This window comes from Tachypleus tridentatus, chromosome 2 (assembly GCF_004210375.1).
Source record: "Tachypleus tridentatus isolate NWPU-2018 chromosome 2, ASM421037v1, whole genome shotgun sequence".
Taxonomy (NCBI): domain Eukaryota; kingdom Metazoa; phylum Arthropoda; class Merostomata; order Xiphosura; family Limulidae; genus Tachypleus; species Tachypleus tridentatus.
The window spans coordinates 110,177,470-110,193,363 of record NC_134826.1 but is presented as its reverse complement, the minus strand read 5'-3'; the positions used below and the strand labels follow the sequence as shown (position 1 = coordinate 110,193,363).

The 15,894-nt window shown below is 32.7% G+C and overlaps 1 protein-coding gene across 2 annotated transcripts in view; it reads left to right on the top strand.

Moving 5' to 3' along the window:
* LOC143244828 (protein O-mannosyl-transferase TMTC1-like) overlaps positions 1-15,894 on the top strand; it is a 108,518-nt gene that overhangs the window by 32,498 nt on the left and 60,126 nt on the right. For both annotated transcript variants that reach the window (XM_076490206.1, XM_076490205.1), the window contains exons 2-3: positions 2,029-2,206; positions 12,878-12,951. In XM_076490206.1, the coding sequence (XP_076346321.1) occupies positions 2,029-2,206; positions 12,878-12,951 (252 nt within the window). The remainder of the gene's footprint in view (positions 1-2,028; positions 2,207-12,877; positions 12,952-15,894) is intronic.

The following is a 15,894-nucleotide window of genomic DNA, read 5'->3' as shown; positions in this document are numbered from 1 at the left end:
TTAGGCAAATCAACGATATAATGGTCAGTCATGGGAATTGAAATGTCACTAATTGGTCGTTTAGCGTAAGTAGTTTTACATACTGACAGTTCATAATTTTTTTATTTCGTTATGAATTATGGTCACAACGAACAGCAAGGAAAATCTGTCGGCGACAATATATGTTTACTACTAAGATGTTGGGTACAATCTTAAGATATTTTCAGTATCTCAGCTAAGAAAGCGGTTTTTTGGCATATTTAACGTTTGGAGTCACTTCAAAATTCGTCATGCCTTTTCTACAAGTTTTTCTCATTCATGCTCGAACTGAAGTCCTTTAAGTATGTAGGATACTAAATACAGTCAATCTTTTCTTTTTCGCCCAAGGATTTTGATGACAAAGTTAGCAAAGTTAGGCGCGTTATCATCCATCAAGCAGAAACTAGAGTTTGTTTGTTTTTTTAATTTCTCGCAAAGCTACATGAGAGCTACCTGCGCTAGCCGTCCATAATTTAGCAGTGAAAGACTAGAAATAAGCTGTCATCACCACTCACCGCCACCTCTTGGACTATTATTTTACTAACGAATGTTGGGATAACCGTAACATTATAACGCCCTCACAGATGAAAGGGCGGATATGTTTGGTGTGACAGAGATTCGAACCTGCAACCCTCAAATTACCAGTCGCGTGACCTGACCACATGACTATGCTGGGCTTCAGAGAGTAGGGTAAAATACACCAGCGTATGGCAGAGCGAGTGGTAAATAAAGGAAGTTCATTTAATATGTAACATTAATATCACTATTTCACAGAATATAACTTTGATATGTTCACCACTGCTTATTTCTTTTCACATCACATTGCACTCTGGTTTCATACACGTTATTTTCTTGTATGGGCGAGCATATTTGATGTGACGGGGATTCGAGCCCGCGACCTTGAGATTACGAGTTGAGTAATTTAACCACCTGGCTATGCCGGACTCGTCTTACTGTGTTGTGGATAATGATCTACCTTGTCCAGAAGTCTGAGCATTTCAACGTTAGTTTCGCACGTGTTTCCATATTCTGTTAATTACAGTTCGAGTTGAGTTGAATCAGTTTGTTGCTCTTATGCTCTTACTCGTCTTCACATAAGTCAAACATTAAAATGTCTTCTTTGAACCCTAACCATGGTCCTTGAAGAATTCTAAACACTCTGAACTTTGCAAATATTTTTTTAAAAAGTACAAAAATATAAGATTGTGTCATATTACTACATACATAACTCAAATCACATGATCAGTCAAAATGCATTCTCGAGATGGCTGGTATAGGTATTAAAGCTTTAATTCAAATAAAGTACAGAACAATGTTTTGACCTTCTTAGATCATCTTCAGATTAACCTACGAAGGTCAAAACGTTGTTTTGTACTTTATTTTAATTAAAGTGTTAATATCCATACCAGCCGTCTTGAGGATACGTTTTTACTTCAAGTGGGTTTTTTATCATCACGAATTATGTAATCAGTCAGAAGAGGACGCCAAGGTGTTGAAATGTCTGTTCCACATCACAGTCGCAAGATATTGACTAAACATAATTTCACATAACAGCATATAAGTTCTTCGATTGGTCAAGCTTCAAAAATAAGTAAGACTCATGTTAAATTTATCACTTGACCTCTACAGGATTTAGAATTTTTAAGTATTGAATTGTAGAATAACCAAAGAAGTTTGTATACAACAGATATTTACCTTAGATGAGTAAGATAATGTAATATCTAAATAATACATTATTTTGTTACGATGTTTTTGTTTGTTGTAGCTCTAATATTACAAGATTCAAATTATTCTTCAATCATATTTTGCAGCGTACAACTATAGAGTGTCCTTAGTTAATTAATATAAGGAATTGCTCTGGATTCTTCCATTTTTCTTGCGTCAATCGGTACACATGTGGCGTGAAGACGCTGTTTTTATTTTACCTTATTTCCTGTTTTATAACGTTAACCTTTCCTAGTATTAAAACGACATACGTATATATATATATATATATATATTTCATTACAGGTGGAACATGCATATTGGAGAAGGTTCAGTGTTCGGATTCCATTTGGTAAACGTAATCCTACACGTTGTGGTTACACTGTTGTTTACTTACACATGTCTGGACGTTCTTATGTGGTCGCATGAAAGTTCTGCAACCGCTGGACTTTTTTTTGCTTGTCACCCTGTTCACACAGAAGCAGTAAGTATTCACCACTTTGGCTAATATACATACAAGTACTAAACGCTTATGAGCTTATATAATGTAGTCACAAGCAGAAAATACTATATATAGGCTTCTCTTTTCTCACAGGTACTAAATTAAGACATGGAGAGATTAATTCCAGTTTAAAGGGCTTGTTACATTTCAGTAGTTCCTGACTGTCACATTTATAGTTAATTGTCAAGTACGTAAGGGCGTCTTTATAAAATTGAAGAGAGGTACAACATAGCAATGCGAAATACTATTATGTAATCCTTGTGCTTTAGAAAAGGAGTACTTTTTATTTTCTGCTCTCATGGTGTCACAATTAAAACATTTAGAAAAGTATATTCCATATATCATGCAATCCTAACCATTTCGTCTAGGTTATAATTTTTTGTTCTTTAATACATCTGTCGATGCAACGGTTTTATTGTGTTATGCACTGATCTGTGTTATGCATCATTGAGATTTATAATATGATATTTTCCATTATGTCATTGGCTTTAACTGATGTATTCGTTTCTCCAATTTTACAGTTTTCCTCTGTTCTTTTTTTTTTTCTTGTTTCAAGTGACTGTATTGGTTGTTCAATTTATATTATGCTATATTCACTTGTTGTTTGATAAATTTCTCACTTTTTTAGATTTCAAATTCTATCTATTCCTCTATAAAAAATATTTTGTAACTTGCTCGTAGGTTTGAAAGTTACACTAGCTTACTTGTTTTCTCTAGAATTATATTGATCCTGTCAGAAACTTATAGGTTGTGACTTAACAAACTGAATGTTTCCTTCCTTTTCTCGTCATTTTTCTTTTTTTATTTATTTCTTAACTTTAATGTACACCTCGTTAATCATGTTAATTTCATGCTTTCGACTTAAGACAATATTTTGAAAGAAATTTAATGCTTTATTAAACTTTTCCAAGACTGAATATGCTCTAAATAGAAGTTTAAAAGTATGGAAAAAAGCGTTATCTCTTAGATTTTATGTAGACGTAAAGAAATGGTACTGACAATTATTTTGTCACTTATAAATGAATTAAATATTCGGCTCTTTACTGTTTAAATATGACAGAAAATATAAAGTTGAATCCAAATCATTTGTATAAAGAATGAAAATATGGTTCACATGTTTTTTCAGAAATCTGAGTTAATGGTTAATGTTTGAAACATTTTTGATTCAAAGTTGCCCATGTAAATATCATATAATATACGTAACAAGGGGGAACCTACACTTTAAACATGGTTTCGTTTCTGCAATTACCTTTGTAGATGTGGATGATACTTTACTTAAGTTCAATTATTTTATTAGTTGTTTTAAAGCGTTATTTTAAATATGAGATATTTTTCACCCAAAAGATTTGTAAAAAAACAGATTTAACATAAAAAGAAACCTTACTTTTGTCATTTAATCTAGAATCGTTTACTTTAACAGTAAACATAATCAGTAGATTTTTTGCACGTATAGGAATTTAGCTCTAACAAAACATATACTCTGTTAATGAAGTATTTAGTAAGACTGAAGTTAGGATTGCCGACTGTGGCTACAATCAATAGAAAGGGTAAAGTAATTTTATGTAATTTGAGTAATGCATAAAATCTATGTAGAGGAAGACTTGAAATAATAATGTTTTAGATTTAAACTTACTGTTTTTTACAGAAGTTATGACAAGATTTGTGACATTTGTTTCGTTAGTACTTGATAAGACCCTCAGAGTAGTGCATTTACTCTTTTTGTAGTGTTATTCATTTAAAATAATAATTTTTCTACCCTTATCGGTTTTGTAAAAGCACAATGAAGGTTTTTGTTTAGTAAAACAATAGTTTTATATTTTTCTTTGTTTACATTGTATTTGTTATTTTCGTTCTTTTGTGTGGATAAGGCTTCATTTAAATTCACACGTTATAACGTTGATTGTGTGTCTTCATTTGGTTGTAAATAATCCTGTATTTACTCAACCTATGTACCACTTGTGAACACTTAATAACTTAATAGATTACTGATCGTGCGCAAGAATAGAAAATATTCCCAAAGTTATCCAATCTACATACTCGTGATAATCATTCCTTTTGTTAAAAATTTCAGGAATTGCAAGAAGTTTTCCTGGTTTGGAGAAGTGCTATATATTTATTAGGTTAAGTAAAGTTTACGTTATTGTTTAGTATTCGCCTGGTAATAGAGTATATGTAGTCAGACGTATAAGTACCATTACATATTCACACGACCGGAAAGAATTCACGTGGTTAACTAACAAGCGCGAAACTGATATTTACCTATCTAAATAAGTGCTTATAGATATTGTATGTGTTAATGTTTTTCTGATGTTTAAAGTTGATCGGCATTCATAGAATCAAGTTGCACAAAACCGATAAGTAAGTTTTCTGCAAGTTAGGTTAGTTACTAGTTGAGTTTTTGAAGAACATGCATACATATCATGTCATTGGTATGTGAGCATTACAAAACCTAAGTTATTTTATTATAACACGAAATGATTCACTATGTGGCTTGAATAGGTGAACTAGTTGAATAAATATGAGACATATTAGTAAGACTCATTTGTGTTCCAGATTGAAAACTATAAGCTGAATACAGTGAAGTTTATTTGCGTGCCTGGGCTCACGACTGGATATAAAATAAAATCGCGTTTTTGTAACAGTTTATTTCCGTGTATTGGGAACATTAAGTTCATAAAGTAGAAATAAGCTTACATGTCATTTTCAGATATCAAAATCTCGTTTGTTTGCTGTTTGTTTCAGTTAAGGTAACAGTTTATTAGCCGTATTTTACTCAAACTATGGCGTATGATTAACACTAAAAGCTGACATCACTAGACTAGCTTGTCCTCTATTCATTTTTCGGGAAACGCAATTCAATAATAAAGCAAAACATGAAACTGTTAATATGATACACAGTAAAACCTGTCTAAGCCGGAAACTTCATAGAGTGGAAACCTATCTCAGCCGGAAATATAAAAATTTTGCAGCAATTTCTTAAGATTTCTCTTATAAAAGGCCCTATATACGGCGAAACCTGCGTAACGCAAACGAAAAACTATCTTTCACCTACCTCATCTACAAACAAGTAGGATTGAAACCTGAGTAGGGCGGTTTGTTTGATTGTTTGTTTGTTTTGGAATTTCGCACAAAGCTACTCGAGGGCTATCTGTGCTAGCCGTCCCTAATTTAGCAGTGTAAGACTAGAGAGAAGGCAGCTAGTCATCACCACCCACCGCCAACTCTTGGGCTACTCTTTTACCAACGAATAGTGGGATTGACCGTCACATTATAACGCCCCCACGGCTGAAAGAGCGAGCATGTTTGGCGCGAAGGGGATGCGAACCCGCGACCCTCAGATTACGAGTCGCACGCTTGGCCATGCCGGGCCAAGAGTAGGGCGGAAAAAATGTTTTTTATTAAATATTAATTTCTTATTCAAATTAATAATTTCTTTAAATATTGATAAATTATTGCTTAATTAATAATTTGTGTAGATATAAATTCCCAGAATATATTTAACCAATACTTACTGTAACAAAATGTCCGTTCTTTCTTCTGGAGTCATTTTTGCAGTTAAATTAGATTCATGATTTATTGAAATATATTTGTCTTTTAAGTGCAAAATTCTACTCTTTAAATAATTTTCATGAAAAAATAAATTCCTATCTTCCCAGATTTTAAAATTTAGGAAAAATTTACTTAATACCATCATTTATTAAATAAAAGCTACTAAAAAGCCTCATTTTTTTCCAAAAGTTGTTTGTTATGATGATTCTAGTGAAATACAAACTCTGGTTGAGAAGACTGATGCTGATAATTCTCTGAAAGCGAAAAGTTTTGTGAACGTTGACAAGAATGTTTTAAGAGAAACTGATGAAACTGACTTAAAATCTATAAAACAATCGCAATATGGTAACAGATGAAGAAATGAAAAAAATGGAAAAGATATTGAGGAAGTAGAAATTCCTACTTTATCGCAAGTGTTAAGTTATATTAACGCTATCAAATTGTTTGCACAAATGAAGGGGGAAAATGAACTTCATGAAAAGGCCGTAAAATTGGCGTTCTCTTTTAACCACATGAGAAAGCCTATTAAAAAACGAGACAGTTGAAAATGGACACTTTCTTCAAATAAATTTGATTAACATTTTGTGTACTTATATATATTTTGAATGTCTGTTTTTGTTCTTATTCTGATAAATATAGCATAAACAGTATAATAACTTTCTTCACAAACGCCTTACTTCCCTTGAGTCAAGCAAGTATAATGTCCCGCTCAAAAATTATATATAATTAAAGAAATGCATGTTCACTGTTTAAACCGGAAAACCTAATTAAGTCGGAAATTTTACTCGGTCTCGTGCGATTCCGCCTTAGACAGGGTTTACTATATTTGGTAAATATTTGGTCTGGTATTCTGAGGTAATATTTTCTTACATAAGCGGGTAAGTACCAGGAATAAAGACATTCGAGTTGAAAATATCATACCAATATTATGCGTAAGTAAACTCCATTTTTCTTTTAAATTGACTGAAATCTGAAGAATGAAGTGTATAATACTTTGAAACAATGTTTATTTATTTCAACAAAACGTAAAAACATACGAACATGAAGAGGAACAACACCTTTGCTATAGATTAAATGCTCTCAAAATATTTGTTGAAAGATATTACACAAACTGAGAAACATAGATTTACATACACGAAATAATAACGCAATTCCTTCCACGGGTGGCCCGACATGGCCAGTTGGTTAGGGAGCTCAGCTCGTAATCTTAGAGTCACTGGTTCAAATCTCCGTCCCATCAAATACGGTTGTCCTTCCAGTCGTGGGGGTGTTGCGTGTTTGGTCAATCCCAATAGTCATTGGTAAAAGAGCAGTCCAAGAGTTGGCGATTGGTGGTAATGACTAGATGCCTTCTGTTTAGTCTTTCACTGCTAAATTGTGGACGGCAAGCGTAGATAGCCCTTGTGTAACTTTAAGAGAAATTCAAACCATACCACAAACTTTCTCAGGCACTTGCGCTATCTACGTCACTGTTAGTCATTTCATTTGAAAGAAAAGAGACATTGCATCACCCTGCCTACTAGTGAAAAATAGTGATGTTTATTAACATTTAGTATGCTCAACTTTACGAAAAATATTTCCCATGAAAAGGCGCACATGATAGGATTGGGTAGTGACCCATAACAGTAGGTAGGTAGCTGGTGCGAAAGGAGCATAATCACTACTTCTTTTATCAATGTTCTGTGTTAAATCTACATACACTCAAAAGTACAAAAATGTTGGGAATTTTCACATAGCTAAATTAATGAGTAAAAAAAACCTACTATGCCCGCATACTACACTAACTATTCTTAATATCAGTTTCAGTAACTGAATTAGAAAATTTCTGACATTTGACTTATATTTTCTAAAACACCAATGAATTTATAAGCAGTTAGGAAATTTTTCATTCATGGGTAACATCTGTCAAATAGTATTTATACCGTAGTGCACTAAATTTAGGCTTCTTTGTAGGTCAGTAAAACAGCACTATGGGGTCTTTGTACAGCGCCCATCAAGTGTATCTAAACCCGGTTTTTATCGTTAATAACCCATAGACTTGCGGTTGATTCGGTATTGGGAGATGGAGGAAGATAGCAAATGCTACTGTTGTGCTATCCTCAAGACAAACTTGAGGTCCAAGATAAGTTTTATATAAACAATTTATATGTATTAAGGGGAAAATATATTGGAAATAAAAATATTATTTTACTTTGTATTACAACTTAATGGAAAAATTTAAATAGGGGATTGATTCTCATTTCGTGTGATATTCGTAATTATTGTACAATTTTCTTTTTACTGAAATCAATCATAAAATTAAATAGTTTTCTACTTTTAAAGAATATATTTATATATATGTTTTGGGTTTATTCAAACAAATCCTTTATTTATGAACCCAATATTGTAACTGATTATTGATCAATTGCATCATAAATGTGAAATAATAACATACGAACGTTATGCTACACAATTTCAAGTATGTACTTCATTATATTAAATATTTGATAAGTTCATTCCGCCATAAACACCTAACAGTCATTACATTATGTAAATAATGTTACCTTTATTAATCTGCTGTTAATATGGGACACATATTTTCAATACCTAATTATTTTGTTCGTTGCTTTAAATAAAGCAAACATACATCTGTTTTAAACATTTATAAAAATACAAACAAACACAGAGATACAAAGCCTTAGCAACAGTATCATTATCAGATATATGACTGAATAATCTTAAATAAACACAAATAATACATAAAGAAATTAAAATAAAAACAAACTACTTAGCCAAACTTAATTAAACAGAAGTAAGAGGCTAAGTTTGTGTTTATAAGTTTAGTTTATATCATATCGGAGTTTACCGTTTTTCCAAATGTATTTTTAAACGATATAGAGTAAGCTCAATTATTTTAAGTAGAAAACAACAAAAACAAAATTCGATATGGACTTAGATGGTGTCGGGTAAAAACTACTAAATTATTTAAAAAATTAATTGAATAAGTAAATAAACATTTATTTTCTAAACAGTAATTAATTCTGAATTTTATTATATTAATTCAGTTATTTTAATCAGTACTATTTTATCACATTTATTCGAACACTAAACTCACATTCACATATCAATGTAATATTTAATATAGTAATGTTATTCTTTCATTCATTCATTCACCACTCGATTCCATCAAGGAACATAGAACCGCAATCCCTTGCGGATTCTTCAACAGGTTTTTAAGGGAGTAGGTTGTTAGCCCACTGCACCGAGCCGTCCATAATTTAGCAGTGTAAGACTAGAGGGAAGGCAGCTAGTCATGACCACCCACCGCCAACTCTTGGGATACTCTTTTACCAACGAATAGTGGGATTGACCGTCACATTATAACGCCCCCACGGCTGAAAGAGCGAGCATGTTTGGCGCGAAGGGGATGCGAACCCGCGACCCTCGGATTACAAGTCGCACTCCTTACGCGCTTGGCCATGCCGGGCCAGTGATGTTATTATTGGTTTGTAACTGGGTACAAAGCTACACAATCAGTTATCTGTGCTCTGCGGATCATGAGTATCGAAACCTAGATTCTAGAGATATGCTTATGTGAGCCAATACTAGATTAATCAAGCTGTTAGTGTGAAGTGTTATTCAATTGTGGTTAAAATATCTTTAACACCGAGAATATACAACTAACGAACAAATGCATTTAGATTTTAGTCTTTACTAATCATATATTATTCACAACTTTATTTTACCGCAAAGTATTCAAAGAAATGTACACTGAAAAATTTATGTATTTTCTTTAATTTGTACCTTAAATGGACGATCGGATAATTTTTCGAATACAAACATTTTCACGAGATAAACTATTATTCAAAAATAATGAAAGAAGATCTTCCAGACATTAAGAATATATTTCTGATAGTAAAAAATAGATGCTGTAGTCTTATTTTTTATTGATATTATAAACGGAATTCGATTATAATTACTCCCCAGTGTCCCAGCAGAACGTTTGCGGATTCACACCGCTACAAACCAGGTTTCGATACACGCGGTGGATAAAGCACCGATGGATCCGTGCGTAGCTTTTTCTTAATTGTAAAGAAACAAATCAATTTTCACTGACAATTTAAAATTAGTCTCAACACGTAATTTGATTTTAAGTTTAAATAAATATATTTATAGCCTTAGATATGGCTGTTACTGATGTAACTGAGATATGAAGATGTATATTTTGTAAACTTATATTAGTTCATTTTTATCTATACCTGAAAAAGTTGTTTATCTTAATACTATTCGCAGTTAACACATATTACTTTATAATTTGATTTCTATACTACCCCTCCTTTTATAAGTGCCTTATTTTGGTGCCAGTATTAGCTAATTTTCATTTAAGTGAAGTTCACAATTAAAACCATAACTTACATTGTGTATACATTTATATATGTATGTATATTACTGTTGTTAAATGGATTTAAAATATATTGTATAACTTCAGTTTCACTGCTCAGCTTGTAATCAAACGCCATTCACAGTAACTTTTTTCTGGTCGTGTATATCTCAATTTTCATCAATTTTGCACGCTAAACGGCTTCTTCTAGTTTTGGGAGGATAAATTTACTTAAAACTTTGATTATTAAAACTGATCAAGCTTGAAAGGCTAGGAACCGCACGTTTAAGTATCACTTTCATGTCATGTGGCGTTGGTTTAATATCTCTTCTCTTCAATATGAGTGGAATTGTAACAGTATATTTTACATACATCCGGCATGGCCTGGTGGTTAGGCGATCGACTCCTAACCCGAGAGCCGAGGGTTCAAATCTCAATCACACCAAACGTGCTCTCCCTTTCAGCTGTAGAAGCGTTATAATGTGACGGTCAATCACACTATTCGTTAGTAAAATAGTAGCCCAAGAGTTAGCGGTGGGTGATGATGACTAGCTGCTAAGTATGTTGCTAAGATTCTGGATAATATCCCACAATCTTTTAAATTTCAATATTTATCTCTAATTTTAATCACTAGAATGTTATCATATTGAATTGATAATTTAATTTTTGGTTTATATTCTGGGTGTATTTAATATATGCTATGGTTAGTTTTCATCAGAATATTGAATACCTTAGCGAAACTGATAAATCTTCCTAATGTGAAATTTCATGTAATTTTCTATATTAACCTACACAACAGGGGCTGAGCGTGTTCAAGTGTTTTGTAAGTCTAGCTATAAATCAGTTCCTTTATTACATAAAAATTGCATTCTACACTTTCGGGACATTGATGCATTAAAAGGTAAAATTCAAATCCTACTATTCGATCAGACAAAAGAATCCCGAGATTTGATGGTGGATGTTGTAGATTGGCTGTCTTCCCTCTAATTTATTAGTTTAAAGTGAGGGTTGATTAGTACAACAACGAATAAATGTAAAACAGTGCGAGCCAACAAAATAACTGCAGTAGTTTTTCTTTCCGGCATACGTCTGATTTCAGAACAGTAAAAAAATAAATTGATATGAAGATAAAAAATCAAATTGTTGAGATTATCATTAATTTTATGTATCAATGACCCAAATCTGATATTTTAATCGGTGTAAATAATAAACTATTGTTCTCCAGGTTGAATTAAGTGCGCCAAAATGAGCCCCAAACTATTTTTTCAGTGAAGCTTTCATGAAAAATATTGTGTGATCAAAGCATTCCTTCCTTTTTATTAGTTTCAAGAACGATACTGAGAATAATCACAGAGTGCATGACTGTACCATACGTTTGCTAATTAAATACGCCTGGTTGAAAGTATGGAGGTAGCTGCACTCAACAAAACAAGTTAACTATTTATAATGATATAAACGATAAGGATATTCATTTTCTAACGTAAAGCCGAGTGTTCATTACTGAAATAAGCTAAATCTACAAAATGCAATGACGTCCCGAGATTTGTATGTGAATAGGGATTTCGGAAATCGAACGAAATATTCAGAAATGACTATGAAGTAAGATATGTTAACGCTTATAATGGTCTTATTACACCATTGTTTGCTCAGGTAAGCTATAACAGGGTTTGATAATAAAAGAGAGTGTGTGTTTTCTTATAGCAAAGCTAGAGGGCTATCTGCTGAGCCCAACGAGGGGAATTGAATCCCTCATTTTAGCGTTGTAAATCCGTAGACTTACCGTTGTACTAGCGGGGGTCAATAATGAAAGAATTAGGGCAATTTAATAAATCTTGAATAATCTTTGCCTCAAATCACTCATCTAGTAATATTTTTAAAGACATTAATTTTCTCCCTCTACCTCTATACACACACACACAAATCTATATAAACATTCAGTTACTCATAACTAATTAGTTTACTTATTTCATTGTCATGAGTGTTATGGTTTATGTATCGTCAATAAACATAGTTTTGACAGTTAACCATTAAACTATCCATATTGCCCTGAAAATGAGAGTTTGATAACTTTTTAAATGTATCTAATAATAATTAATCACGCTATTTTTAAAGGTAACATCTTATTTTACGCTACACTGTGATTGTTTGCCTCTGGTATTATTAAACACTTAAAGTCTCAAAGCCAGAATAGTGTTACAGCTCCAAAGTTCTAACATTTATGAGAAAGTTGAATTGCTTTCCTATGTGTGAAATCACTTAAACTTCTTAAATGTATGCCTCCTTATGAGTAAATTTTATTAATTCGTAATAAGATTTAGTTTATAAGAGGAAAAAAAATATATCATGAAAAAAAGAGAAGTGGCAATTTGAAACTGATGAAATTCGTTTGGTTGTTGAGTAAAAAGCTACACAATGGACTATGTATGCTCCACCCACTGCGGGTATCAAAACCCTACATTTAACGTTATAAGCCTTCAGACCTATTTTAAGCCATCGGAGGCAAGTGGCCTAGTATGAGTTGATACATATTTAGATGTGATGGAATTGAGAACTGTTTACAAGGATAAATGAACTCTTAATTTGTCTGTCTTTATCGTTCTATTTAAAGTTTGCTCTGTTTACTTACACTGATATCGCGAATCAGCAAACAAATTAGAATAAGTCCTAAATTAGAAAGCAATTTTACATCTTAAGGTTAAAGGTGAAACATGCAAGTAACAATTTCATAAAATGTTTATTTTCAGGTATCCAGTATTGTCGGTAGAGCCGAGTTATTGAGTGGGATGTTTTTTTTCCTGTCTTTTATCGCATTTCACAAGTAAGATACGTTTTCATTTATTCTTATATATATATAATATTTGTCTCGATTCTTGGTAATAGTAAGAAAAACTTTATATAGTCTTATTTCTTCCCTCTCTTTTGTTTTTCTCTCTTCCATGATCTAAACAAAAGTTGAAACATTACACGCTGAGGATACTCTAATTGTAATTTGTCCACTTGAATTTGCTTTCATTGAGTTACATTTATTCCTATTTAGTTCAATTATTACTTTTTATTGCTAAGAACAATAAGGAAAAGGTACAATATTCTCGATTTAAAGCCGAGGATAATCTAATCTGCCACACACACATACCAAAGAGTAAACTATAAAAATCAAAGTTTACATTTTTGAATAAGTTGAAAAACTTCAAAATTGTTGCTTTTCTGTATCTAGGATAGAAAGTAACACTTTTAATAGCGTTTCTGCTGGGTGATAAACAGATTGATACTAAATGTTTCTAGTTCAATTTATTTTGGAAATTGTTTGGAATCTTTACTTCCTTGCTGAAAAAAAACAACTTAAATTATGGGCAATAAACTCAAATCTCGATCAGATAAATACCAATATATATCTATCAATTTAGACAAGTTTTTACAACTATCACCAGAACTTAGAAAGCCAGTAAAAGAGTTGAAGACCTATAGACAAAACAATACATTGTACAGACCACACCACACGATCATCTTTGTTTGCCCCCTCAGTGATATGTCTGCAGAATTCCACTGCTAGAAACCGGATTTCGATATCAGTAGTTGGCAGAGCACATAAAGCCCATTGTGTAGCTTTGTGCTTAGTTCCAGTAAATCGTCTTTGTTTTTATTTCATAATTTACACTTAATACAAAATGTGGTTAATTTTAGCAATTGTTATCAATATGCTAGTTTTCACTCTAAATTTTTATCTTTTCTATGTTTATTTGTTAATATGTGTTTTTGACGAAAGCAGGTAAATAGATTTAGACAAAAGCCGACTTACATTTGGACTATAACCCAACGTAAAAGTGATTAGTTTGTGATTGTCAAGATTACAGCAAGGTCACGAAAATCTAAAAAGTGTTCCTATCTGATAACATGGGCGATTTTCTCACACTATTTTTATTCCATAATTCAGTCACAAATGATTGGATTTTAACAAAAGTCAGTGATTTATGTAGAATGTTATTCCTCGTTTGCTGTGTCCGTTGTTAAAAATGGACATAATGACACAATTTCGAATTTTGTGAGACCCAAATACGATCAACGCTGTTTAGCAGATGTAAGAAGAAATACCCTTATTTAAGAACTTCTGTCTGAAGAGCTGTGTGTGTGTGTGTGTGTGTTTTTCTGAAAGCAAAACCACATCACTCCATCTGCTGAGCTCACCAAGGGGAATCGAACCCATGATTTTAGCGTTATAAATACGGAGACTTACCGCTGTACTAGCGGGAGACCAGAATAGCTACCGAAAATTCTTTAAAAATAATTAGTAATGATGACAAATGGCTATAATTGTCTTTGTTTCTTAACTACAAGATACACAATTGGTTATGTCTGATCTTCCCACTGTGGATATCGAAACCAATTTGTAGCGTTATAAGTCCTTGGACTTATCGTTAGGCAGTGGGGTGTCTTAATTATGAGTAAAACAATCAAATTAAATAATTCGGTGAAAATATACAAATTTACTTCGTTAAATATAAAAACAGGAACATTTGCTTTAAAAATGTCTATTTTAAGCTTTAATCGCATATGCAGCATAAATTTACATGGATATTTAACGTTATCACGTATTCATTGATGAAGCAGTAAGTTACTTAATTTCCAAGAACTCTCTTTCTCATGAATAATTCATTAAATCCTTTATTCAGCCAATATACATGTTTAATTATCGTTTGTTCATGAATTTATTTAGACACTGAACACTGAAGAAAGATTAAATCCCTCGTAAAAATATTCTACATTGAGTGTTTCAATTACATTTTCATCATTGAAATTGAAAACACAAGATCATTTATGAGGCCTAGCGTACAAAGCTGTGAAAAGATAATTAGCATATGTACTAAAAACATTCTCTTGTGTTAAACACATGATCATAAGAAATTGTTTCCAAAATGAATATACACTGCTGGTCAAAATCTTAAGGCCGATAAACATAAAGAAAAAATATGCATTTTTAGTTGTTAGACTCAACCACTTATTTAAGTAAGCTTTGAAAGATGAAAATAAGAAAAGAGAAAAAAAACTTTTCAGCATTTAATAGTGAAAATGTAAACACTATGATATTATCCAGAATACTAGCTGATCAAAAGTTTAAGACCATATTGAAACGAAGCGTTAATTGGTAAACACGTAACGAAAATTAGTCATTTGTGTTCAAGCATAAGCGTTATCAACATCTCACACTGACATCTGTGTTACATTGAGTAAAAACATAGCAAAGGCTAAAAAAGTTGAGAGTTTTAACGTGGCAGAATTGTCGAGCTGCAAAAGCAAAGTCTCTCTCAACGTGCCATTGCTAGTGAGATTGGGCGTAGTGAAACTGCTGTTGCAAATTTCTTAAAACACCCTGAGGGATACTGAACGAGAATTTCAAGTGGTTGGCCCAAGAAAATTTCGCCGGGGTTGAGTAGGAGGATTTGACGGGTTGTCCGGCAAGACGCCAGCCGATCGTCGAACCAGATTAAGGCTTTTACGGACGCAGAATGCAGCTCAAGGACAATAAGACGGCATCCACGAGAGAAAGGCTTTAAAAACCGTAAACGTATTCAAAGGCCACGCCTTCTTCCACACCAAGAAACAGCTCGGTTAAACTTTTCTGAGAAGCACCAAACATGGGACATAAAAAGTGCAAGAAGGTTTTGTTCTTTGATGAGAAATAAACTGGAACGATAAGGATATCCCACCGAAGACATTTTCTACACGACACAATGGAGGAGGTTCCATCATCATCTGGCGTGTTTTC